Source organism: Gouania willdenowi, chromosome 7, assembly GCF_900634775.1.
Source record: "Gouania willdenowi chromosome 7, fGouWil2.1, whole genome shotgun sequence".
NCBI classification, from domain to species: domain Eukaryota; kingdom Metazoa; phylum Chordata; class Actinopteri; order Blenniiformes; family Gobiesocidae; genus Gouania; species Gouania willdenowi.
In genome coordinates, this window is record NC_041050.1 from 36,160,265 (window position 1) to 36,187,909 (window position 27,645).

Consider the following 27,645-nt stretch of genomic DNA (forward strand, 5'->3'; position numbering starts at 1 on the left):
TATAAGTGTAATGTAATGTGTAGTGTTGCTGTTGTAATCATAATTACATTCTAACTGAGTTCAGATAACTGACTTTGTAATTGTAATTGCCATGAAAATTCAATAAAAACCGTCAATTATAATTTAACGCAAAACTGGGAGAAAAAAAAATCCATACAGTTCTATGTACATTCTACACATACTGTATGTAGTTGATTATTAAAATATGTTTCATATCAAACTTTTCACACATTTTACCAATTAAAAAAAATTAATCTAGTGGTACACTGACACAAAAAAAGCCTCAGAAGCCCACACCAAAAATATTAAAATCTATATTTTCATTGATTAGGAAGCCAAACAATGTAACCAATAGATAGAGAAAAAAATTAGATGATAGACATTTGTTATTAGTGTATTTTACAGGTGATTTAAGACCAGTTATCATAAGAAATGCTAACAGAAAGCTAACACAAGAGGGAGGTTAACTTTTATTCGGTTATTAATTCAGACTCAGTAATTGTGATTAATTGGAATTGAACTTTAGTAATTGAGAACAGAATTGTAACTGACTTTCTGAGGATAAAAATAACTGGAATTTAATGGTAATTAGGGAAAAAATGCTGGTAACTGTAATTTTAATTGAACATGGGTCATTGACGAAGTAATTCTAACTGAAAAGATGTAATTGACCCCAACCCTGCTGTAGGCTATCTGACCACTTTATATTAATGTGCACTTGGTGCTTCAGCAGGGATGAAACGCTTCTAAAGCTGCTGCGACACTAAATCTGCTGGATGTGTTTCAGAACTGAGCACAGTCACTGCTCACCAGCATGTTCAGATACGCTCTGAGCTAGGAGTAGATTGGGTCTCCTCAGAGTCGGCTAATGAGTGAGAGAGTGTGTGTGTGTGTGTGTGTGTGTGTGTGTGCGTGTGCGTGTCAGCACCAAGGTTCACGCTGAGCTCTGCCTCGAGCCAGACTGTCTGCTCTCTGCCACACACTCCTGATCAGAGCCAAAGCCTCGCTGCAGCGTTTCTGCACCAAGCGCTCACAGATCTCTCTGTGGGGAAGATCCACCTGTGTACAACAAGACAAACACTCTAAACCAGGGTTCAGCTCATTTACATTTTTAAATCACAATTATGCCGTCAATTATCCATGTTCAATTACAACTAATGTACAATTACGTTGAACAAAAATTTTTACAATTAAAATTAATATTACAATTATTATTTTCTCCCTGAAAATCAATTACAATTACATTCTCAATTACAATTAATCATATTTACTGAGACTTTAATAAGTAAGCCAATAAAACAGGGGTGTCACTCTCATTTTAGTTTGGGGCCAAATACAGAGCAGTTTGATCTGAAATGGGCCACAAATTTTATGCAGGAAAACGAGTAATTTGACATTATTGTTCCCTAGTTTACACTTGTACGTAAACATAAAATACAAAAAATGTAAGAAACCGACAATATCCAAGCAACAAGTGACAGATTTCAGTTTCCTAGTTGTGTGACCAATTTTTATTTAATTAAGGAAAATGTTATGTGATCATTTGAGTAAAAATTTGTTTTTTTTTCCAACAGTTTAACATTAAAAATGCCATCATGCGATATACTCTAAGCACAGAGAAAACTGTGAACCCCTGCAAATATTGTTTTGTTTTATTTACACAATGATTCATGTTTTCTTTGTCATTTTCACTTTCTCCTGCGGGCCAAATTGGATGCTCCCAAGGGCCAGATTTGGCCCCAGAGCCGTGAGTTTGACTCATGTGCCATGAAACGATAACACAGCCAGTTTTGACCCATGTTTTAAATGAGCTGTAAAATACACAAAAAAATATTATCCATCATCTAATTTGTTTCTCGTCACCTTGTTAGACTCATTTATCCATGAAAATAATGGTTTTAATGTTTTTGGTGTGGGTGTATGAGCATTTTTTCTGTCACTATACCCCACAATTTATATATTTATTTAAATGCATTATTGAACCTTAAGAGAACTGACAGATAAACTCAATAATAAACAAATTTAATAGTTGTTATTTACATATGTGTGAGATAGGGCTGGGCGATATATCGAATATACTCGATATATCGCAGCTTGTAGTCTGTGCGGTGTTGAAAATGACCATACCGTTAAACTCACGGACTTTTTTTTTTTTTTTTTTGAAATGTCATCTTAATGACAACATGCACAAAAGGGCACTATTTGTTTTAAAATATTGTAGTGGCATTATGTACAAAAAGTGCACTTTAATTTTGTGTTTTGAAATGCCATGTGAGTTGCATCCTGCACTAATGTCTTGTTTTGAAATGTCTCTGTGACAATTTTGCACAGAACGTGCACTTTCTGTTGACAATTTTATGTTTGAGCCACTCACTGTTTAATAAATACAGTTATGTCAACTTTGACTTAGTTGTGATATCCCCTTTTTTGCATGAAAGTTTAAAATTGGCATATATTAATGCAGTATGATCAAGAATGTTTTAATGTAGACATATAGAATCATCATACTGGTGTGATTTTGTGCATCAAAGTGTTAATTCAAGGGTAATGCAAAATATCGAGATATATATCGTGTATCGTGACATGGCCTAAAAATATCGCGGTATTTATAAAAGGCCATATCGCCCAGCCCTAGTGTGAGACATAGAATTATAATGAGGTTTCCTAGTTTTGTGTTTAATTAAATTGTAAATGACAGTTCTTATATAACATCCATGCTGATTACAATTACAAAGTTAATTTTCTCAGCTTAATTACAATGCAATTTACAATTACAATTATGTTATAATTGCAAATAATTATCTATGACAATTGTAATTGACCCCAACCCTGCTCTAGCTCTAAACCAGTAGTTCCAAACATTTTTAGGATCTCGACCCCATTTTTTACAACCAAGTTTTTGATGTTTGTCATCAGGGTTGAGGTCAATTACATTTTTTAATTACCCATGTTCAATTACAATTCAATTACGATTACACTGACCAGCATTTTTTTCCAATTAAAATTATTTTTTATCCTTAAGAAGTGAATTACAATTACATTCTCAATTACTAAAGTTCAATTAAAATGAATCACAATTACTAAGCCTGAAATAAATTACCTAATAAAAGTTAACCTTCCTATTGTGTTAGCTTTCTGTTAGCATCCCTTATGATAACTAAATCAGCTGTAAAATAATAAACAAATATCATATAATTTATTGCCCATCTATTGATTACCTTGTTAATAATAGGTATTCATATTTTTGGTGTGGCCGTCTGAGCCTTTTTTGTGTCAGTGTAGCCCTCGATTAATTTATTTATTTATTCTTTAATGGTAAAATGTAGGAAAGCTTGATATGAAACATATTTTAATAATTGTTAACTACATATGTGTAGAACTGTACATAGAACTGTAACATGCTCCCAGAGTTTAGCGTTAAATTATTATTGACAATTTTTATAGAATTTTCATGGCAATTGCAATTACAAAGTCAATTTTCTAAATTCAATTACAATTGAATTACAATTACAACAGCAACAGATTTTAAACATTACAATTATAACTATGCCACAATTGCAATTAATAATCAATTACACGATTACAATTATAATTGATCCCAACCCTGTTTGTTATACACAGTATTAGATTTATTTTTATTAATTGTGAACTACATTTATATTTGACGAAGTGAGAGTAAAGAATTGAGTTGTTTAAGATTGTGCTTTGTTTTAATTTGGAAAAAAAAAAAAACATAGATAAGTAAAACATTTCAAAAATGTAATTTCATTTTTCAGAAAAATCCAGGCGACCACAAGGTTGTAAAACTCTAAACAGATGGAGGGATCAAACTTGTATCCATTATAACCACTGATAGTGAATTGCTGATAATATTCCATCCATCCATACATTTATTTGCTCATAAATCACCTGATAAATGGACCTCCATGCATGGCCGAGAGCTTTCAGCAGATGATCTCTGGCTTCACACCCACTGAAGTACAGAACCCATGGAGGAAGGAAGTGATTACGATCTTCTGCAAACTCCTATTGAAGACACAGATGGTTGATGGATAAAAATTCTGTCATGATCACACTTTGTTTTTATTTAGTATTGAGTTTGACAGAACCTGATGGTACATCTGCCAATTCCACACACTGAATAATGTTTATTTAATACACAGAATAAATACAGTTTAATGATTTTAAAGGCAACTTAAGAGTTTGTGCTGTTACTTTTTTTTTTCTTCTTTCAAATATGTGTAAAAAAAGACCCATATTCTGGAAAAAGTTAAATCTTTCCAAGATCTGATTTTAAAACTTCACCATAATATGATTTTTTAAAAAACACCAAGGCGTACACCTCCTACCTCTGATGTCATTAAACTAAAATAAATTTTTGGTAGTGAAATAAAAGCACTCACAATAACGCAGTACTGCTTGTCGGCCTCCAGGCAGACGGCGATGACGTCACAGATATCGACGCTGCCCAGAGAACGAAAGAAGCTGGTCTGACAGTCCTGATGGCAGGTTAGCAGCTTCTCAGACGTCACTACGAGGCAACATGGAATGCACGGGTTGGGAGCAACACCCTGAGGGATGACCTAACACAAGCAGCCATTGGTTAGCTATAACTCACCCATTAAAGTAGTAAGAATCTGTAACCAGTAGGCCTGGGCAATATATCAAGAGTCAAGATATATTGCGATTTCTGTTTTTGCGATAAATAAAACTGCAATATCTCCTCTATCAGGGCTCTGCAACCTTTACTCTCAATGCAGCCGTTTTGCCTCATCTCACCTGGATTAAAGTCCTTCTGGAGTCAAAAAAAAACCTTCTCAATGAAGACACAGTTAAAATAATATCAAATCATTTGATGAGTTAATACATTTGAAAGGCTACAAAAAATAACTTGAATTTGATAACACATGATCATGTTAGTCAACACACGTTAATTTCTCATTTCTTGCAACACATAAAGCATGCATATTAAGGTGGCAGGTTGGCAATGAAATACATTATTCCCCACACAGATATAATCTATATTTTCTTCCAAAATAGTATTTTTGTTAGTTTAGTTATCTTACAAGGGATTTAAAACTTAAGGTTAGCTACAGCAATTTCCCCCTGGGATTAATAAAGGAATTCTGATTCTGAGGTGCAAGGGCAGTTGATGGTCAATAGAGGTTGTAGGATTTGAAGTAGGAAGGTGGCAGAGTTATTGCACGATGTGATTTATTTTTAGGTTATTGTTGTTTTATCATAATTTTATTTGACGTAAATGTCAAATCATCAACACCCTCTGTAAGAAATAACAATTAATTATTTTATTTTATTTTTAAAGCTACAAAGAGCCATTGCAAAAGAGTCAAAGAACCATATGAGGCTCCAGAGCCGCAGGTTGGAGACCCCTGGCCTATATCAATATATTTTTCTTCTATAGCTCATTTTTTATTAAAATACTCATTTTAGGAGTCACTGCTATCACTACTTCTCAGAACAGCATGAAAAATCTGATGGATTACTGAGTGTGTCCCAACACTAAACAAACCACACTACAGAACTCACTCACACGTGCTGTCCCTTAGAGGAGAAAAAGGCAAAAGTTGCACATATTGTGCAGCGGTTTGTTAATAAATATGCCTGTGCGGCATTTTGCATCAGCAAATTTAACCTGGAATTGTCTTTCTGGTAAGACTTTATGGTCACACTTTACCTGAAGTTTTATACATTATGAAGTCATTAAGTGTCGTTCACTAAATTATGACACCTTTGGAGCTATGTTGGCATTTTTTGGTTAGGTGGAGGAATCTAGTGGAATTAGGATAACGAACACTTAACGACAGCCTTCATGACACCTTATTCATGCTAATGACAGCGTAATGTCAGCCATTTTGTATAAAACTTCCAGTAAAGTGTTAACAAAAAAATGTAAAAGTCTGTTCGTTATTATTTTTAATGTTCCTTATTACTATACTACTGTATACAAATCTCTCTATAAAAGCTGTCTGTGTGTGTGTGTGTGTGTGTGTGTGTGTGTGTGTGTGTGTGTGTGTGTGTGTGTGTGTGTGTGTGTGTGTGTAGCTCAGACTGAACTGAAAGTTTCAACATGGCTGCTGCTTGGTTCAAGGGTGTGCAACGTTGAATTTGTTAGGAATGCAATGATACGGTCAATAAATTATTTAATAAATGCTTCACAAATTCTGCAATCATTGTCCACCGGAGCCACCACAATCACGTGCACACCAGAGCCAATCACTGGAGAGCCCACCCCCACGCCCCACCTCCTGAGTTGACGGACGCACCAGTGATTCACGTGACTGCGGATTTGTACCCACAGCGGCGCGAGCTGGAGTGGTATATAGCCGGCGGTTGGCTCCCGTTCTGTGCATCTAAACTGACTGTTGTGGATTAATGTCACTAAACGAGTCCAGACCGAGTCTGTTCCAGTCTGAAGAGATCCGTATCCGCGAAGACAACAAACTGGAATCAGAACATATGGGGTTAAACTCCCTACAGTGTCCTTGCTAAAAGCCCACCTTCAAACACAACCTCATTTGGCCATCCAAGAAGAAGGTACTTAACCTTCCACTTCCTACGGGCACTGCAATAGTATAATATAAAACAAGTAAACTCCTTTAGATTAAATATCAAACTCAAATCTTAACTTTTGTTATTTTATTTAATAAATAAAGTGTTACCGACTTTATTAAGTTAAAAATATCGAGATCTATATCGAATATTGCCATTTTGGAAGAGAATATCGAGATATGAATTTCAGTACATATCACCCAGTTCTAGTATCCAGATAGATTTCATTGTCTTGCTCAAGCACACTTAGGGACATAGACAGTATGGACACACAGTGACATAATAACAAAGTCATCCTCTATGATTTTTCAAGTCAAAATGAAATCATTCTCTGTTGGATTGGGCCCTTTGGCTTGTAAGAAATATGTTTGACCCCCATCCTCACCCCTTTAGAGACAGACTGGCAGAGTAGCTGCATCCAGTCGGCCATATCCTGCTCATTGTTGGCACAGAGCACCAGAGGGGGGCGCTCTGTCAGGATGACTTGGAACGCATGTGGACGTTCTGTGTTGCTGAACCGACGGCAACCGCCGCAGAACTCTCCTCTATGATAAGAGGAGCGAAGAAAGAGAATACATTCAGGTAAATTGTTTTATATTGTTTTGTTTTTTTCACATTTGTTGAGGATTTTACCCCATTGTGACCGACTGCAGAGGAGTCACATCTGTTCTCTCAGCATACAGGTAGAGAATCCCATTACTGCAGCAAAAGAGGACACAGCGAATGGTTAATATGATCAGAAAACACAAAGATATTTTGCTACATACATACATGATCATTTACATGAATGACTTTAAGGGTTTAATAACATTTAGTGCTGTTTAACTGAATTAATCATATGATTTTTGCAATAAATTCCAAATATTCACGTTTAAAAATTCCAGTATGTTAAGCTTACTACTCAGATCTGTTTCAGTGCACATTTAGTCTTTTTGTTTGACAGTGAAAGATATGAATGACATAAATGTGTCCTGTGCATCTTTGAATTGAACCCTCTTATTATCCTTGGGGTCAATTTGACCCCATTCAATGTTTATCATTCAAATAATAACAGTTGACTTTGTTGTTGTTTTTTGCTTCTTACCTCATGACTTTTACTAATTTGATGGGTCGATCAATTAATTGTAAAATTATCATGATGATATTTTTACAATCTGCTGAACGCGTATTGCACACATTGGTGTTTCTCTGGGGTGAATTTTAACGGTGTAAAACTATTCTATCTGTGTGTGACCCCTGTGTGACCTTACATTCCCACACCTGCAGGTAAAGAGATACTTTTTTTTTTTTTTTTTTTTTTTTTTTTCTTTTGAGATACTTTTGAGTTGATACATGACATGGGGGGGCATGACATGCACGTTCACTCCCTCTATCTCTTGAAAATTTCCTCTAGGAAAAGGTTTACTGACAATGAGGTTTTGGAACAGCTCTTTCAAAGTAAAAGTGACAGAGGAGAATGTGTCTGAGACAGAGGATTGTCTTGAAGAGGTCCTTGATTTTGATACATTCTCACCTGATAAGGAGAGTGTTGACCTCCCCCCCCACCAGCAGAATTAGTAATATTTGAGGATAATAGAAGGGTTAATGGGCATTCAGAAGCTAGCACAAAGCTTAGCTTCATGTTCAAAGAAAATTCGAAGTGAACCAAATGACCATAAAGGAAGATCAGAGTTATTTTACCTGAGAACCAGGTAGCAGCCTTTCCACAGCTCTTTACCCAGGTAGGTGGTTCCTGCGCGGTACTGCAGCGTTCCTTCTCTAGTGCTGGAAAGACCCGTAGAGCTCTGTGGGCCGCCTTGGGGAGATAAAACCACGTCCATTGGATCCTCCCAGTGAACCAAAGAATACAGGTGAATTGAAACTTCAGAAACCTGATGGGAAAGTCAGGGATAAAGAAAAAGCAGCAAGAAAATACACAAATTAATACGTGATTTACTATTAGTGAGTTAATTATGTCAAGACAATTTTACACCTGCGTTTACAACTGTCTTTGTAAATTGTCCAAAAAGGAAAGGCTACATTTTTGAGCAGGTTAGGATCATAAGGGGATTTAATCTACCTAATAAGTCAATTTCATTGTGTCTGTGAAAGCAAAACAATTCTCGAGTGTAAAACTCAACGCTCACCTCACAGTGAGACTCCTGGGAGACAAACTTAGTGAGAGCCAATTTTTCCATGGTGGCATCAGTCAGAACAGACGGATAAGGAGGCTCTCGACAACCTTTCACCATGGCCGACTTCAGAACCGACAGGAACCAGCTTTGAGCGAAGATGGGTTATTTGTCAAAATATGTACAAATACAGGTACAATACAGGGTTCTCACAAAATATTTTTTCACAGCGCAGGAAAATTGTGAGGTGTATGAGCGAGAACCGCTGGATATGTATAACCCTCTGACGGACAAATTTTGTGAATATATTCCTGTAGCTTGTATCAGTAAATTGAATTAATCTAAAGCAGAGACTTCAATACTGCCCCCTAGTGGAGGGGTGTAGCTTTCCACACATGTAAATGGGCTTGATTTATATAGCTCTTTATTCCTACACTGAAGTAGTCCCAAAGCGCTTTACATATCAGCTCATTCACCCATTCACTCAAAGTCACACACCAATGGCAATAAGTTGCCACGCAAGGCGCTAGTCGACCACTGGGAGCAACTTTGGGGTTCATTGTCTTGCCCAAAGACACTTCGACACATATACAGGTATAGACTGGGATAGAACCCCCAACCTGAGACACAGACATATGGGTCGGGAGCTGTGTGTGTGTGAATCTGAGGGATGCTGCGTTACGTTTGTCTCAAAAACAAATGCACACAATTGAAAATGTACACATAATAAATACACACACACAAATGATAAAACGTGTACGTTGTGAATATATTTGTAGATCTAAAAAATGCATGTGAAAATCTGAAAAAAATGTGAAAATATGGAAAAATACATGTAAAAATTATGAATCTATTTGTGAATAATGTTGAGACAAATCTCTCCCCATAGAAGAGGACCTTAAAAAATAATCACAATATTGAGGAAATAAAATTGTAAATAGGTTATTTTCCAAAGTTGTTCAGCCTTAATACTGTATATAGTTTGACAAGTGTCACCAAAAAGCACTCCAATGATGTCATGGTTTCTAGTATCAGAAAAATGATCATTTACATCTCAACTGGAATAAACTATCAATACATGCTTAACAGATGTGATCATGTATAAACTCACAACTAGAAAAACAACACTCAGATTGAAGAAGAAGAACATGGAAGCAGCCGAAATAAAGATTGAAAACACTGCACGTTACATAAAAACTTGCATATTGATAACTTGATTATAATCACCAAGTCAATGAGGCATCAGCGGTGTCCAAGAGGAATTTCCTTCGTCTGTTGGTGCAAACTATAGTGACTGTTTGCTGGTCGAGGCCCACCTAAAACAAAATCACATCATAATTTCCTTTATATCTATCTACCTTAAATTAAATTTGATTTAAATATATATAATATAAGGATAAAAGTAAAGTTTTTTGTATAACCCTATTTTAATTATCCGTATTATTAATTAATGCAGATATATGTATATAAAAAAAAAACAAAGCCATGTTTGTCACTTTTTTAATGACTTAAAATAACATTTAAAAAGAATTAGTTTGTGCATTCTAAACCTGCTGCCAAAATTTCCACAATTATTGGAAAATTATGTTTTAGGTGAATTCCAATTTATTAAGGCTTTTATTTTAATTTTTGTTTGGTTTTTGATCATCAATGTTGTGTATTTTGTTTATGTGAATGATTCCTTTTTAAAATAATGTAATCTGTCTTTTTTTTTTTTTACTACTTTATTTACATCAAAAACATCAATTCACAATACCGCCCATTTCAATCTCTAGCTTTTGTGTTAACCAGTGTCTGGTTGGATACATGAAAGAATGGACTCGTTGGGTGCATCATTTCAGTTTTTATTATTATTTTATTAATATTATGAATACTTTTTGTTTTTGTTATCAGAAATTATTATTACTTTAGTATCTAAGTATTTAATTAAAGTATTGCATTGCTGCTGGTACACAGATGAATCCATTTTGACATTCATATCATTTGGTATTTTTAAATCACAGAGGACAGAGATTAAATGTTTCTTATTAATATTTTTATTTATACTGGCTCAAAGCCTGTTTTTGAATCATTTATTTCAGAATTTAAATACTACACGACTTCATCAAGTGCTCAGAAAATGACAAAGCTTTAAAGACTGTTCAAATAATACATAAAATCTAATAAACCTAATGTAAATATGTAAATGTAAATAACACAAAACTAGGATAAATATTTATAAAAACTGAGCAGGTTCATTATTACATTATTGCTGCTTACTGAAAGATAGTCCAGCTCGTTGTAGGAAACGGCATCCTCCAAAGTGTAGGGCTTCTCAGCTGCTCCTAAGAAAGCAGTGAAAAGTTTACTTTTACATGAATATAAATCTGTATTAATGTGTTTAAAAACACCAGCATCAAGTTTAAAAATATTAAAACCTTCTCTTTTAACTTTTGTGATGTTGTTCTCAGTCTATGGAACTTTGACGTTAAAAAAACAATGGTTTACAGTAGTTTTTTAACCATTGTGCAGTGGGAAATTATTCCATTTCACAAAATTGGTCTAAAAAACATTTTTTAAAACAAATTAATTATTATCTACAAATATGCCATTGTGCAGCTGTGAGCCCCTCCCTGTCCCAAAGCCACAGACATAACAATAAAATATATATATTTTATACATTGTATAGAAAAGTATCATATAAAAAATATATCATATAAAACAAAACAATATTAAACAGAATAAAGTTGTAATTATATTTATTTATTTTTTACTTACTTTTATCCCGTCCCATGATGTGAATCAAGTATTCAAAATATGAAAGATGATCAAATATTTTTTGTTGTTGTTTTGATTTGATTCCTATTAAAAACACTAATAAAAATGTTAATTACACTTTTTATTAGAAATTAGAAATACAACTATCATAAAAACTTTTTTTCATTGTGTTTATTTGATTCCTATTCAAGACTCCTTGATAAGAATGAGTATATTGTTATTATGGGCTACAAAGTTTCATTTTTTATTTTTATTTTAGATGGTGGTGTGCTTTGGGATTTTTTTCCAATGAAAAGGGTTGAAAACGGCTCAAAAAAAGTTGAAAAACACTGGTTTACAGCCTTGAAAATGGATTAAAATGCACATATCGCCTAAACTTACTTGCTGAAATAATGATTACTTAGATTAACATAACTAGTTTAATGTAAGTCAAGTTTTGTTGTTTATCGGTTTATTCAAACCGAAAATAACTGCAAAAAAATATGCACTGAACAGCTTCTTCATTGAGTGGAATTCAGTGTTTTGGTTGATTTGAGTTTAGTAACGCAAACTATTTTACTTGAGAGGAGAATCACAGAGGGATTTATTTACTTATATAGTGACGACTGTAATGTTTACAGAACAGGTGTGTATTTATTTTACCCATTATTCTTGTCTGAAACCATGATTATTTTGAATACACTGGACACATATGCATTATACTTCTTTGCAAACTGGTGTTTCTGACCCACAACATTACTGCCTCCAGCTTCACTCTGATGGATAAACTCAGAGAAGGAGGAGTTTTACCTTTTCTGAGCAGATAAATGTAACAGTCGGTGAGCAGCAGAAAAAGAGGCTGCAGGTCTCCCTCCATATGTCCAGTGCTCATCCTCACCATCTGAACACAGAGAAAGAGTTGAAAACATGCATGAATAAATATGGAAATTACACTCATAGAAAGTTATTTTGTCTATGAAACAAACATCTACATTATATAACAGAGCTGGGCGATCTGGACCAAAAAGGCATTTCTTGATATTTTTTCTTTAAATGGCGAAAAACGAAATTAATCTAGATATTTTTAACTTAATAAGTCTTACCACAAAGAAAATTCTGGGTTAAATTTGCAGGTGAAAAATGCCACACAGGCACATTTATTAACAAACAGCTGCACAATATGTGACAATTTAGTATTTTTCTCCTCTAAGGGACAGCACGTGTGAGTGAGTTTTGTAGTGTGGCTTGTTTATGGGAAGGTCTGGGTTAGGACACACTCAGCAATCCATCAAACTGTGTTTTAAATGTTGTTCTGAAAAGTAATGAAAACAGTGACTAATAAAATGAGTATTTTAATACAAAATAAGCATATATATATATATATACACATCTCAGAAATATGTTAAAATTGTAAAGGAGGACACTGTTTGACTGTACTCTATGAATAATATAAAATACTTGTATGATGTGTGTTTGTTATGTGTGATTGTATATAAGAATATAAATCTATCCACAAATGTCTATTTATAAGCTCTTACATTACAGGGACATTGTTTTTATTAAAGTAAGCTGAAATGTTTTTTTTGTATTTGTTATTGGTATGGTTTTAACATTAGATACACATCAGATTTATTATTTTTAGACTAATAAATCATTTCTAACCCAGGTTGCAAAACATCCAAATACTGATTTACAGATATTAATAATTACTCGTGTGAGAATTGTGTTTTAAAGAAAAATAGTTTATATCATGTTTTGAAACTGAGATTAGTACTGGTCTTAGTTTTGAAATAAACTTAATTTACTGAAATTTGAAATGTCTGAAAACATTACTAATTAGAAATTTTCAACAGGAAAAACAAACCACTCTACGCTTGTTGTCAAAAACACAGATGAATTCAAACTAGGGCTGGGCGATACATCGAGATTTCTATTTTGGTGATATAGAAAATTACAATATCGCCTATATCAATATATATGTTTTTTATAGTTTGTTTTGTTTTAAAATACTTCTTTTATGAGTTGCTGCTTTCTTTCCTTCTCAGAACAGCATAAAAAGCAGGGATTTCTGAGTGCGTTCTAACCCAGACCTTCCCCTTAACATCCACACTACAGAACTCACTCACACGTGCTGTCCCTTAGAAGAGAAAAGGCCAAAACTGGCACATATTATGCAATTGTTTGTTAATAAATGTATCTGTGTGGCATTTTGCATCAGCAAATTTAACCCAGAATTGCCTTTCAGGGAAAACTTCATTTGAAATATAATTATCAAGATTTATATCGTATATTGTAATTTTGAGAAAAAATATTGAGATACGAGTTTTGGTTCATAATGTCCAGCCCTAATTCAAACGTCATTTTTGTTTAAAAAAAAAAAAAAAAAAAAACTGTGTTAAAGTCAGTGTTCTGCTGTTTTATTCTTTTTTTACTCGTGTTTCAACTTTTCAGAATCTAGCGGCACTAATGAAAATGTTTGTACGTCACCTTAAAGAGCTGCTCTTCATTCTCTCTGAATACATGGATCATTAGAAGTAGTAAGTGATTGTTATCCACCCTAAAATATAGACAAAGATGAGGTTTAGACAAACAGAAAACACCACCACAAAGACAGTCGTCGTTCAGACTTCTTACTTAAACTCAGCAGGATGACAAGGTTCCGTTTCACTTTCTTTCTCCTCCTGCTTTTGCTTCATTTCCGACGCCGTACGAGTAGCGTTGTGCGTTTCCTGTCCTTCATCCTCCTCCTTCATGTTGGATTCTTGTCTTGTCGACGCCGTTGCTTCTCCTTCATCTTTGAAGCTACCTGAAAGAGTTTGTGAGCGGCTAAGCTCTGCAGAGTCATTGTGGCCACCACCTGTGGCAGCAGAGTCTGGACCGTTGGGGGCAAAGCAGCAAAAGTCTGCAGGTGGAGGGGAGGCCTGCAGGAAGTTGGGGGTGTTGGGGAGAGGGGAGCCGGGTGTGTCTGTTGTTCCTGGATCAGGGGGCTTCCCCCCCGAATCCTCTCGAAAGGGCTGCTGCGCAGGAGGCTCACATGGCCTGTGATTGCCCTCTCCCCCCTCAGCGCCCCCCCAGGCCTCCTCTCTGTCCAAAGCCCCATTGAGTCGGTCCATGACGTCACTGAGTGGTTGACCCACGCTGTCCATGGAGGTGTCCACCATTTCTGGCAATCGTAGATGTTCTCCGTTCACATCTGCAATGCCTTCCTCCACAACCTCGGACCCTAAAGTACTTCTCCTTGACTTACTTTCAAAATCCATGAACCCAGCGCCATTTGGGCAATCGGCGTCCTCCGGGGTGAGGATGGAGGAGTCCATGTGCTCAGAGGTGAAGGAATTCTGGATGCTGCTGCTGGAATCTGTGGAGCCCTTCCCACGACGCTTCTTTGATGCTTTCCGCCTTTTGGCCAACCTTAGGAAAACCAAAGGATGAAATTACAATTGATGATTATCTCACAATAAGATCCTGGATGCACGCCAACTTCCTTTATATAGCGCTTTGAGATGACTAGTTGTAATTTACGCTATATGAATAAAATTGAATTTAATATAATAAATAAATAGGTTTTTAATGTCAATAATGTTTTAAAATTAATTTATTTTTATAACAAAGCCTTAAAAACAATCTGAAATCAGTGGTGACTCATGTCAATCACCTTTATTACGCATTTTAACAGTCTGCTTTTCAAAAATCTCATAAATCTTTTTAAAATCTCTCAATCATTCTCTCTGCCTCCCTCCGCCTCCCCCTCTCGTGACAATTTTGTCGTGAAAAGTGGCATCTTTAATGATTCTGTCATGTGTTTTTATCATAATGACAACTAGGGGGAGTGGTGGCCTAGTGGTTAAGGACGCTGGGCTTGTAATCGGAGGGTTGCCGGTTCAAGCCTCACCTGGGCTGTCACTGTGGGATGTTGAGCAAGTCCCTTAACCCCAAACTGCTCCCCAGGCGCCGCAAAATGGCTGCCCACTGCTCCTCAGGGATGGGTTAAATGCCCACTGCTCCTCAGGGATGGGTTAAATGCAGAGGACGAATTCCATTAATGTACTAACATTACATGGCCAATTAAAGGCGAAAGCCCCGATTAATCTTAACTCCTTAGCTTTCAGAAACTGGTGGAATTTCTCAGATAGAGCAAATATTAGCGGAGTTACGGTCTTTTATATTAACGAGTTCCCGAGATGCATTTAAGGTCCCTGGGAAACCTGGAAAATGTCATTAATTTGTCAAATATACCTTAACAGTTCAGACAAGACGTGAAAAGAGGACATGTCCGGGTAAATCTGGATGTATATATGTACTATTTTCTCTTAATCATCTGTACTTTCAATGTAAAGTGTCTGAGTTTTTTGAAAAGCGCTATAAATTACCTAATAAAAGTGAATCTTCCTCTCGTGTTAGCTTTCTGTTAACATGTCTTATGATAACAGGTCATAAATCAGCTGTAAAACACACTAAAAACAAATATCCACCATTTCATTTATTTCCAACCTACTGATTATCTTGTTGTGCTTCCTAATCAATGATTATATAAGTTTTATTGAGCTTTTTTTGTGTCAGTATACCTCTTAAATGGTAAAATGTAGGAAAGCTTGACATGAAACATATTTTAATATTTGTTAACTACATATGTGTAGAACTGTACATAGAACTGTAACATGGTTCCCCAGTTTTGCGTTAAATTATAATTGACAATTTATAGAATTTTCATGGTAATTACAATTACAAAGTCAATTATCTGAACTCAATTACAATTTAATTACAATAACGATAGTAACAGATTTTTAAAATTCCAATTCCAATTATAGTTGACCTCATCCCTGTTATTCAGACATGACATGATCATTACTAAACTCTACCTGATGACTTCCAGCTCATTAGTGGTATTTTCTGCATCATCTCCAATGGTGATGAAGGTGGTGGTGTGATGATTGGCCACATGGACCGGTGTGACGTCAGTGGAAGTGTTGGTGTCCGACTCCTCGTTGAAGGGGTTGTGTCGGAGGGTGGGGCTGGGGGGTGAAAGACGAGTGGATTCTTTTTCTTTCACAGGGACAGAGAGGAGCGCCGTTTCACTGATGACGGTCTGCGGGTCGGAACCACTGGACTGTGGACAGCTGGCCTGGTCCGTCAGGTCGCCTTCTACATAGAAAAGCACAAAGATGCTGATGTAACGCCAGCTCTTGTGACATGTTGAGATGTTTTAATATTGTCCCATGCCTCACAGTCATTTGATCTTTTTATCTGTAGTTTAAAAAAAACAAACCAAAAGTCCACTCAATGCAGAAGCAGCAAACAGAGTAATAGACCACATGTTTTCATCTGACTCACTGGATTTTTACACACACACACACACACACACACACACACACACACACACATACACACACACACACACACACACTGTATATCGTGATTCATATATCGAGTTTTCTATTTTGGCGATATATATATTTTTAACTTGTTTTTATTTATACAATCACAGTACAAATCACGTCATACAAGTATTTAATATTATTCATAGAGTACAGTCAAACAGTGTCCTTCTTTACAATTAAATCAAATTTTTTAAATATATTTTTATAGCTTATTTTGTATTAAAATACTCATTTTATTAGTTGCTGTTTTTGTTACTTTACAGAACAGCATTTGAAAAAGCAGTTTGATGGATTTCTGAGTGCATCCTAACCCAGAGCTTCATCTAAACAAGTAACACTACAGAACTCACTCACACGTGCTGTCCCTTAGAGGAGAAGAATACTAAAGTTTCACATATTCTGCAGCTGTTTGTTAATAAAGATGCTTGTGTTGCATTTTTCATCAGCAAATTTAAACCATAATTGTCTTTCTGGTAAGACTTTATTGAGTTAAAAATACTGAGATTTATATCATATATCGTCATTTTGATAAAAAAATATTGAGATGTGAGTTTTAGTCCATATCGCTCAGCCCTACCTATGACCTAAATGGAAATTCTGATCACAAATTCTAATAGTAAACAGGTTGTAAAATAACATTTGTAGAAACCCTAAACTGCACCGTCATGGCAAACAATAAGCTGCACACAGACAAACTGCACCAAGTGTGGACCAGTTACTGTTCTTAAAGCATTTTACTTGCCAATAAAGTATAGAATAAAGCACTAATCACATGGTGAGTGGCACATGCACAGTGTAAAAAGGAGCAGAAATCCCATCAAGCGCTGAAACTGCAGATGAAGCCAACATAGAAGATACCAACATTTTTGTTATTACACAGAATGCGTTCAAAATAAATGTTTATAACAATATTTTTTAAATGTTCGATTTAGTTTTAGAACTACATGACTGAGAAGAACATCAACTTTAATCATTTGGAACAGGGCTGTCACACTCATTTTAGTTCAGGGGCCAAATATAAAGTAGTTTGATCTTAAGTGAGCTGCAGATTTTAGACGGGAAAACAAGCAAACTCAACAATAATTTCCCCAAGTCCCTGCAGGATTTTTTCTTTTAAATTTCATTAATTTTGTGACTAACATCGTGATAAAAAACGTGGGAAAATTGCAATTCTCCAAATATTGTGGAGTATAATTGAATTAGTGTATTTGAAAAGGCTGAGATATATAGACAACTGAATTATTTGTTAATTTACTCGGCAATACATGTTTTTTCTGTAATTTTTTACTTTCTCCTGTGGGCCAAATTAGATGGTCTAAAAGGGCTTGAGTCGACACATGATTTAGAATAAATATTTTTATGATATATTTGTGATGCACAGGTGGCATGGAACACATTTATCTGAGGCTCAAACTTTTACAGAAAAATCTAAAATACTTGTCTGTCATTTATGATCCCTTTACTATCAATCTGTAACATTAGAATATAATAAAAATGAGTGGATAGTAACATAACGTAAGGCAACATAAAGTAATGTACACAAGTTCAAACTATAATTACACTAGCCCCCTCCCCCCCAAAAAATAAAATTAAATAATGGGAACACTGGAACAACACAATGTAACTGTAAGTCAATCACACTTCTGTGAAAACAATATGTCCAATTAGGAAGTAACACTGATTATGAATCAATTTCACCTGTCATGAAACCAGGACAATGGCTGTGTTCGAAATCGCAAACTAACGTACTACTCATACTAAGTCTAACGTCAAAATAAGTATGTAGTGCGTTCACATTAGATATTATGAAAAGATTGAGTACGTGAGAAATACCTGGATGTACTGTATACTATATCAGGACACTTTTTCAAATATGCACGGTTTGCACACTACTCATACTCAACTGTCCCATGATGCATTGCGAGCGGAATGTAAAATGGTCCTGGGACTGGCTTCAAGCTAAAAATCAAATATCCTCTTTTCAAAATAAAACCATCTCTTCTTGTCTTCCGCTTTTGTAAATAAGGCTCCTATTTTGAAGTTAACCGGAAGTTTCAGTAGCACAATGGAGGGTCTGCGAAAATCTCTGAAATGCGTTTCCGTGAGTTTTATGGATTAAATAAGCACATGTTGATATTCTACTTGGTCACTTTCTCACTTAAAATGTTTTCAGAACTTTCAAAGGTGGAGAATTAACAGATATTTAGTCTCAGTGTGATCAAGGTTTTTGTCGTTGTAGGTTTGAAATGCAACTTGGGAAAGTTGGAGGTATACTTCAGTGGGAACGCTCATCATCCTAATCATACTTTTAGTATTTAGTAGACAGTATATACTCATTGAGTGTGCAACGTGAACTCATACTAAGTCTGATGTCAAAATGAGTATGAGCTAAAGACATCCATTGGATCATGATGTTCAACTGGAATATGACCGTCATTGAGTTCTAGGATGCGTTGTTTCAGTGTTCCCTTATTTTTTGGAGCATTGCATTTAGTTTGTGTTCATTAAAGCAATAGCTTTTGCACTTAGTGTTGTATCCAGCATGCAGGGACTGTGGGATGGCCATGCCAGACAAGAAAGAAAGAGAGAAAGAATGAAAGAATGAAAAAGGGGCTGGCAGGGCAGGAAGGAAATGGTTAACTTATGTCCCACCTTCCCAGTCTGCACTGGGCATTGACTGCAACACGGGGAAGATGTCACCAAAATCATAATCTAAAAAAACAAAAAATAGGAATGACATTCATCATTAGAGAAATGTGGAGTCGATACAGAAGAAAGAAGATTGAATCAATGAACCAACAGAACAATGTGATGTGCAAATCAAACAGTTTAAATCAAGAAATCAATGTGAATCAATGTAAAGGAAATTTAAAAAATGTTTTTTTAAATGAAATGCTGTTGTTCCTTGTAGAGAGTTGAGAACAATCAAGTCAATGAAAATTATTTTTTGATCGGCTTCCCTGTATGAAATTGAGCCAAATTTAAAAGTTAAAAAAGAGAACAAGCTTATACTTTAAACTAAGGGAAAAAAGAATATGCAGGTATTAATAAGTTCCTAAAAGTTTTTTCTGCCTTGTTAACAAAAATTATAGTCAGTTTTCCCAGAAATTTGAAAATTGTTATGTATAAAAAACAAATTACTAGAATAGGACTGGTCAATTAATAGTAAAAAATAAAAATAAAAAATAAAAAGCTATAAATATGACACAAAATTAACACAAAGTGATTCTATTTAACTCAAGAACCACCTCGGGGGACAGTATGTGCGAGTATAATTGTCTATGGGACAGAGAAGAAACCTGAAGGTATTTTAATGCTTACAGAGAAAATGTTTTTGCACAGACATGATTTCAATCAAAATAATTCTAGATTACTATTAGGTCTATCAAACATAGTTACGTGTGAGAGTATGTGTGTATTTAGCTAAATAGGTACAAAACAAATAGTTTTTATAATTAACATCAAGGTTTTCATATAGTTATTTCATCATAGTTTGACATTTCAGATGTGGTTTTGTTTGAGTTGATACATTTCTATTTCAAGCCAAAATGTAGTGGTCAAACATATAACTAAAAATGATTGGAATCCATTTCATTGACATATTACACACTTTTTTTTTACAAAAACATGTGAATCTTTGGTCTATTATTCATTATTATCACCAAACTTGCTGCAGTTGATGTCCATAGATTACTTCAATAATTCCTGGTTTATAGCCTTCCCTAATGAGAATTGTCTTCATATTTGATGTAAATCTCTAGTTTTTTTTTTTAGGCAGACTAGAGATTTCTGTATTTAAAATGTGATTTATTGTCACTCAGTATTATATATTTTCAAAATTTTACATCAACTATAACCACTAAGGGTCCAACTTCAATCTGATTAAAATAATGAGCCATGTAGCCAGGTCATGTAGAAGCTTCTAAAAACGTTATTTATTATGGGTATGTGATTTTCAGCGATGAGGCTGGTGTTTAACAGGTTAAAGCTGTGAAAACTTAAGCCAGGTAATTGAATTCTAAACAAACTTTTGCAAAGTAAGACTATTACAAAAAATATGATGTTATACATTTATGCAAACTATTGTTTTCAGCCTAGAGGGTAAATAAAGTATAATTTTAAGGCATTAAAAGGCTTAGAAGTGGAAAATTCTGACTGATAATAGAGAATGTGTGAATGTTAAAATAATTTTGTCTGTTTTTCTGGAGTTTTTCTGATAAGAGAAAAAACCAAACACAGAACAAGGTGTCCAAGGGGAACACTGTGTGTCCTACCTTCACTAGAGGGGGCTATGGCACTGTCGTCCCACTCCAGGTTGGTGGAGGTGAGAGAAGTGAAGGAGTGGAGGGACAGGCTGTCTGAGCTGGGCAGCCTTTCCTCAAAGTCCAGCAAGTTGTGGGGTTTGTAATATTCTGGCATGTAGGGGGCCACGTCCAGATAGGGCACATCCTGCAGCACAGAGAGCCAACAGTAATCAATAATTAATTACAATTATGACATAATTAAATTACAATTTTAACAGGAAAAATCTGTTGCCGTCATAATCACATTGAATTGTAATTGAGTTCAGATAATTGACTTTGTATTTGTAATCAGCATGGAAATTATATAAAAACTGTAATTTGCAATTTAATTAAACGCAAAACTCGGGACCCAGGGTTTTAGTTATAATTAAAATATGTTTAATATCAAGTTTACCTGTCAGTTCTCTTAAGGATCAATATAGCATTTTTTAAAATATATATAAATCAAGGGGTAAAAAAGAGATGAGAAACAAATGAGATGATAAATTATATTTTGTGTATTTTACAGCTGATTTAAGACATGGGTGAAAATTGACATCATAGAAGATGCTAACAGAAAAGCTAACACAAGAGGAAGGTTACGTTTTATAGGCTTATTTATTAAAGACTCAGTAATTGCAATTCATTGAATTTGAACCTTAGTAATTGAGAATGTAATTGTACTTGACTTTCAGGGGGAAATAATAATTGTAAAAAAAACATAATCATAATTGAGTTGTAACATTTGCACATTGTTGTGTGTTTTTTTATGCCATTGTTGTTGTTGTTTTGCATTGTATTTCTTTTAATTTGTATCTTTTTTTTCTAATTTATGTCCATCCTACAGTTGTATATTTGTACTATTACCCTATATTGGTATTTATTTTTGTTCTTATTGTTTACTTTTGCTATTCTATGGTTTTGCTGCAATGTGTGAATTTCCTCTATGGGGATCAATAAAGGTTTATTCTATTCTATTCTAACTGAACATGAATAATTGAAGACCTAGTTGTAATTTTAAAATGTAATTGAGCCCAACCCTGGCTTAAAGCTATGGTAAGACGTATTTAAAAGAATAAACAGGTCACTGAGTGTGACAGACATTTACATACCAGCTCTAGGTCGAAGCGGATGAACTCCAGGCCGGACACCAGGGTGAGAAACAGCGTGAGGTGATCATGACTGCACACCAGTGCATTCCTACAGGATGGATAAAATGACATTACTCTGTCTTCCATTTAAAACTCAACAAAGTCACTCAATGACTCACTTGAAATAATACTTCTGCAGTAGACCTTGATTTTCCTGGAAGAGTCGCAGGTAGCTTTCTAAAGAGCTCTCGCTTAATGCGAGATATAACCACGCACGGCCTGAAAAACACCAGAGGGAATGTCTCACTTCCATATAGAATCTGTTTATTTAGATTTACTATCTATGTTTGATCCGTGAAAACACAGCACGGGTAAGATTGACGTCTCACTGCGGCCGAGGTTGGTGGCTATGTGCTGGAGCTCGTCTATCTGACGGACAGCTTCTCTCCTGGTGAAGTGGAGGACCAGCACCCAGTAGCCTGAAGAGATGTCCTGCAACCTGCAGTTAAAAAAACAACTGGAACTGAAGAAACTGCAGCTGCAAATCCCAGAGAACAAATATAAAACAGAAACAAACACTGCCACTAGGGGTGTGCAATGCCATGAATCTGACGAAATGATACAACCTAGGTTCCCAAAGTGGGGTACGGGTACCCCCAAGAATACGCAAACTGTCAAAAGGAGTATGTGAATGAAAATGAAAGACACTGTGACAACATTGGAAACGAGAATATAAATGGAGCAGTTAATGCTAGGTTAATGCTAATGTTAAGCTAATGCTATTGTAAGGTTAATGCTAGGTTAAAGCTAATGCTAAGTACCAGTAATGTTAATGTTAGGCTAATGCTATTGCTAGGCTAATGCTAAGTTAATGTTAATGCTAGGTTAATGCTAGGTTAAAGCTAATGCTAATGCTAGGCTAATGTTAGATTATTATTATTGCTAGGCTAATGCTATTGCTAGGCTTATGGTAATACTAAGTTAAAGTTGATGCTTGGTCAATGTTAATGCTAGGCTAATGTTATTGCTAAGTTAATGTTAATGCTAGCTAAGGCTAATGCTAAGCTATGGCAGGACAACAAGCCAACACCCGTATCCTCACTTACATTTTCTTCAGGAAATACAAATATTCTGGCTATTATTATTACATAAATTCAGGGACAAATTTCACGATAGTTCAACATTGTATATGACATTATATTTACATGGCTTCAGGTTAAAGATGTGAAGGGGTACGGGACTGTGGGAAGTTTGGGAACCACTGCGATACGCGATTTGCATGTCAATGTACAATATATCCTGATTAGAGCTGGGCGATATGGACCGAAAGTCATATCTCGATATTTATTTTATATCACAAATTTCTGGCGACATTTTTTGTCTAGAATTAGTTTTTTGATCATGTTTGATATACTGTGTTAAAAATACACAGTAACCAGGGTTAGTGCACATACTTCTGTTTGAGATCGTGTGTGGTAAAGAATGACAATTTATTATTAACAATAATAATAATACCCCACATCACTGAAAAGAAGCGCAAGCAGGTCAAAAAATGGATAATAATAAAAATAATTGAATACTAATTTATACATATTAGGGGTGTCCTGATCCGATATTGATATCGGCCCGATATCAGCCAGAAAAAGAATATCGGATTTTATTGGACTGCATCTAAAATTTCCAATATATTATATTATATTTATTCAATTGTAGAATACTGTAGATATCATGTTGAAGGTTAAAATGTATGTACCAATTAGTTAATAATAAATAGGTCAGTTTTTCTCCTACTTGCTATTGCTGAATATTATTCTCTGTTTGAGTAACGTCACTTTATCAAGCCTTTTCTAACATTCCACACTACAAAATAAGTCAAAGTATGTATGATTCGTGCTGATATTGTATCGGATCGATATCGGTATCGGCCAATACTCAAGGCTGCAATATCGGTATCATATCGGAAGTGAAAAAGTTTATATATATAATTTTAAACTAAAGTGTATTTGAGAAAGTGAAGTTATAGAATGCTTTTGTTTGAGAATGTGTCTGGAAAATAATAATAATAATAATAATAATAATAATAATAATAATAATAATAATAATACCCTGAAAAGGGGAGCAAGCGAGTCAGAAAACGGATGGATAATAGTAAAAAATAATTGAATAACAATTATTTAATTAATACATTTGAACAAAAGCATTTAAGAAAGCAAAAGTATAGAATACTTTTGTTTGACATTGTGTCTGGAAAATAATAATAACAATAACAATAACAAATCAATAACATATTTTTTTTATCAGTTACTAGATATTTCAGGCGACCCCAAGGTTAACAAACACTGGGCTAATCTGTGTTATTACAACACTGTCGGTTTCATCATTTCCTACTGAAATGAACTTAAATAACTCACTGACTCACCCGTACAGCAGAGCGTGGTCCAGGTGTTCACAGAGACGCTGCAGCACTCGGTCATGATTTCTGATCGCTGGGGTTTCATCCTCACAGGCTGCAAAGTAACTCTGCAACTGGAAGCAGATCAGATCATCTGATCTAATTAGCCGTGTTCTTTCAAATCAAGCATAAAACGTCCGTATTAACCAAAACAAATGATATTTACAGTACATACAATACAAGTTCATGTTCTTTGGTCAACAAAAAAAGACAAAACCAACAATGCCTGATTCTCTAACCATTTCTATTATGCAGATTAACGTATAAAACTATTCAGAAATTGGTTTAAAAGGTGTTACCATTCACACTAGGCCCAGGGAACAAGAGAGCAAAACAAACATTATATAAATATCAAAGTATTCTAAGAATTCAGGGTGAAGCTGCAGTAGCGTGGCTCAGATTAATGAGCTGCCCTCAATCCTTCAAAGCATGTGATTCAAGCCTTAAGGCCTGACTGAAGACTGAAGGGAAAACATATGCAACAGTCAAAGGTTGTTCATGTTCACACAATGTATCTTTGATTAATCTAATAATAGGAAAATATTGACGTTGATCAGTTGGATCAATTGTCATGATTTGAGGTTGTGATCATGGGAAGGTGTCCTTTTATTTATAGCCAATTTAATATGATACTGTTCTGTTTTTACCAAAGTTATCTACAAAGTTATTTTTCATTAGTCTATTTATATGGTAACCGTATGGTCGTATATCTCAAAGGAAGCAAGACTGATTTGGGATTTTTAGGGCCGATACCAATATTGGGGGGCCCCTCCTCCACTTTAGATGATATGATCAAATCCAGGTGTGTTGGAGCAGGAAGTATCTTAAAACCGATAAACTATATGTGACACTTTTGTCTTTTTTTCTCCTCTAAAAGACAGCATATGTGAGTGGGTTCTCTTGAGTCGTGACATATTTCCCAGGCCTAGTGTGCATTGCTGTAAATCTGACAATATGATACAATTCACAGTTCGCATGTCACAATAGGATATATACCCGATACTAAACAATACAATAATATACATTGCGATAAATCACAATATCAATAATTAAAAATTTCACCCTTAAAAGTACAAAATGGTATGAAATACAATTTATTTCACTTTTTTAAACTTGCAGGAACAAGTAAATGGCAACTAACTGTAATTCAAGTACCAATATCAAATACAAGTGGTATGTTTATCAAACTTTCAAATTATCAAAAAAGTTAAACTTTTGCTTCTATAACAGATTCTGATCAGTTCATAAATTCAGTTAAAAAAATTTAAAAAACAAAACAAAACAAAAAACTAACCACATACATCTATAAAAGAGTTTTATGAAAATAAAGTGGAATCAAATTACATCTAAAATGCATTGAGGAGTGAGTTAGTTTTTTTGGATCAATACGATAATCGTGAGGTGAAATATTGCGATATATCACCTCGCTTCAATTTTCCCCCTACACCCTTACTATCTACAGAATTAATTATCTAAGCGCCTAACTCAAGAATTCTTCCTTCTGCGGTTGTGGGTTCGAATCCCGCTTTTGTTATATATATATATATATATATATATATATATATATATATATATATATATATATATTTTTTTTTTTTTTTTTTTTTTTTTTTTTTTTTTTATTTTAACATATTTAACACAGCAAATTCAACCTTTAAAAAGACAAATGAGAAAAGAAAAAAAAAATCACATTTTAGGGTATTTCCTGGGTTAACGTTAGGATTAAGCATATGGTTAGGTAGAGTTAAAAATAAATATATATGGAAAAAGGGTATTTCCTGGTTTAGGGCTAAAACAAACGGGTTAGCGAGGTAGCTAAAAAAATAAATATGAGCTCAAATAAAACTGACGGTACTTAAAGTCACGTGGTGCACCTATCACGTCACCTAAACTGGCCAATAAGGGGCGTTCCGTATAAACAGACTGGCAGTCTATTCCGTATGAATAGCCACGGCCCAAGTTTTATTACCAAAAATCAACAAAAAGTGAAAGTAATTGCTAGCTTTTACTTTGAGTACTATCACATTGAGCTACTTTTTACTTGTACTTGAGTATTTTATGTATGGTTTACAAGTAGGTAGCAGTATTTGTAATTGAATAGGATATATCAGTACTCTTTACACCTCTGCTAATACTCCTAATGAGGGCAAAATGATGCTATCACTGAACTTAAGCAGACAAAAGCAGTTTTCATAATAATATAAACTATAAGTGCTCACCTTCTTCACAGACAGAGAGATGTTTTCTAGTATGCGGTCTTTCACTTTGAGCTGATCCATCACAGTAGTCTCTCAGTCAGCTGACTCCAAAGGCACTGAGCTGGTTTGTTTGCTAATGCTAACACCTTAGCTTGCTAAGGCTAGCAGACGTTACAGTCCAAATATCCAGGAACCGAAAGACAAGTTACACTTCAGCTGGTCCGTCTTTCATTGTTTCTTCGGCGATTTACCTCCATGACATTACGATGACCAGGCCGTGACTCCCCAATGTCTGACCATATACACAGAACTGGTTAGCAGTGTAGCACTGCCATTAGCGTCCGACTTTAATAATCTAATTATCTATATTTAATTAATAGGTTATTCAGTAAATGTGGACAAACAACAGAAAAAGCCCACAGCCTGTCCACAGACCCTCAGATTGTTGGAGTCCAAGTCAAACTACAAATATCACGTGATTTCCGACTTCTTCTTCTTCTTCTTTGGTAAATTTGTTTGGCAGTACCGCCACCACCCGACCGCTATGGAGTACTGCGACCTATCAAAGGTCTTATAACTAAACAGTACCTAACACACCTGTACTGGTTTAGCTCAGCGGTTACTTCCTTACTCAACGTGAAACGCCTCTTAACAGGGGATCGAACCCCGGGCGCGGTCCAGTGCTTTTATTTATTTTTTATTATGACATTGTGTACATAAAATTATGTCATGATACAGTTTTACAATTAACAAATAAAAATAATTTAAGTTAGAAGAGAGTAGCTATACTATTTTTTAATTTTTTAATTTTTTTATTTTTTTTAGG

The 27,645-nt window shown here is 35.0% G+C and overlaps 1 protein-coding gene across 2 annotated transcripts; it reads right to left on the minus strand.

Annotated features, from left to right (window-relative positions):
• Window positions 1–348: 348 nt before the first annotated feature.
• plekhm2 (pleckstrin homology domain containing, family M (with RUN domain) member 2) lies at window positions 349–27,303 on the minus strand. 2 transcript variants are annotated; one of them, XM_028453434.1, is made up of 20 exons: window positions 26,841–27,303; window positions 24,589–24,695; window positions 22,559–22,668; window positions 22,349–22,448; window positions 22,191–22,278; window positions 21,070–21,244; window positions 19,448–19,507; window positions 16,277–16,559; window positions 14,052–14,828; window positions 13,905–13,974; window positions 12,228–12,318; window positions 10,941–11,005; window positions 9,909–9,997; window positions 8,697–8,829; window positions 8,251–8,441; window positions 7,204–7,269; window positions 6,956–7,115; window positions 4,404–4,583; window positions 3,910–4,026; window positions 350–1,059 (listed from the first exon to the last, which is right to left on the minus strand). In XM_028453434.1, exons 1-20 carry the CDS (start codon window positions 26,898–26,900, stop codon window positions 922–924), a joined length of 3,060 nt encoding a protein of 1,019 aa, XP_028309235.1. In that variant the 5' UTR covers window positions 26,901–27,303; the 3' UTR covers window positions 350–921. The 2 variants fall into 2 exon arrangements, with proteins under 2 accessions (XP_028309236.1, XP_028309235.1); XM_028453435.1 differs by lacking the exon at window positions 19,448–19,507 and having other exon boundaries at window positions 349–1,059.
• Window positions 27,304–27,645: the final 342 nt, after the last annotated feature.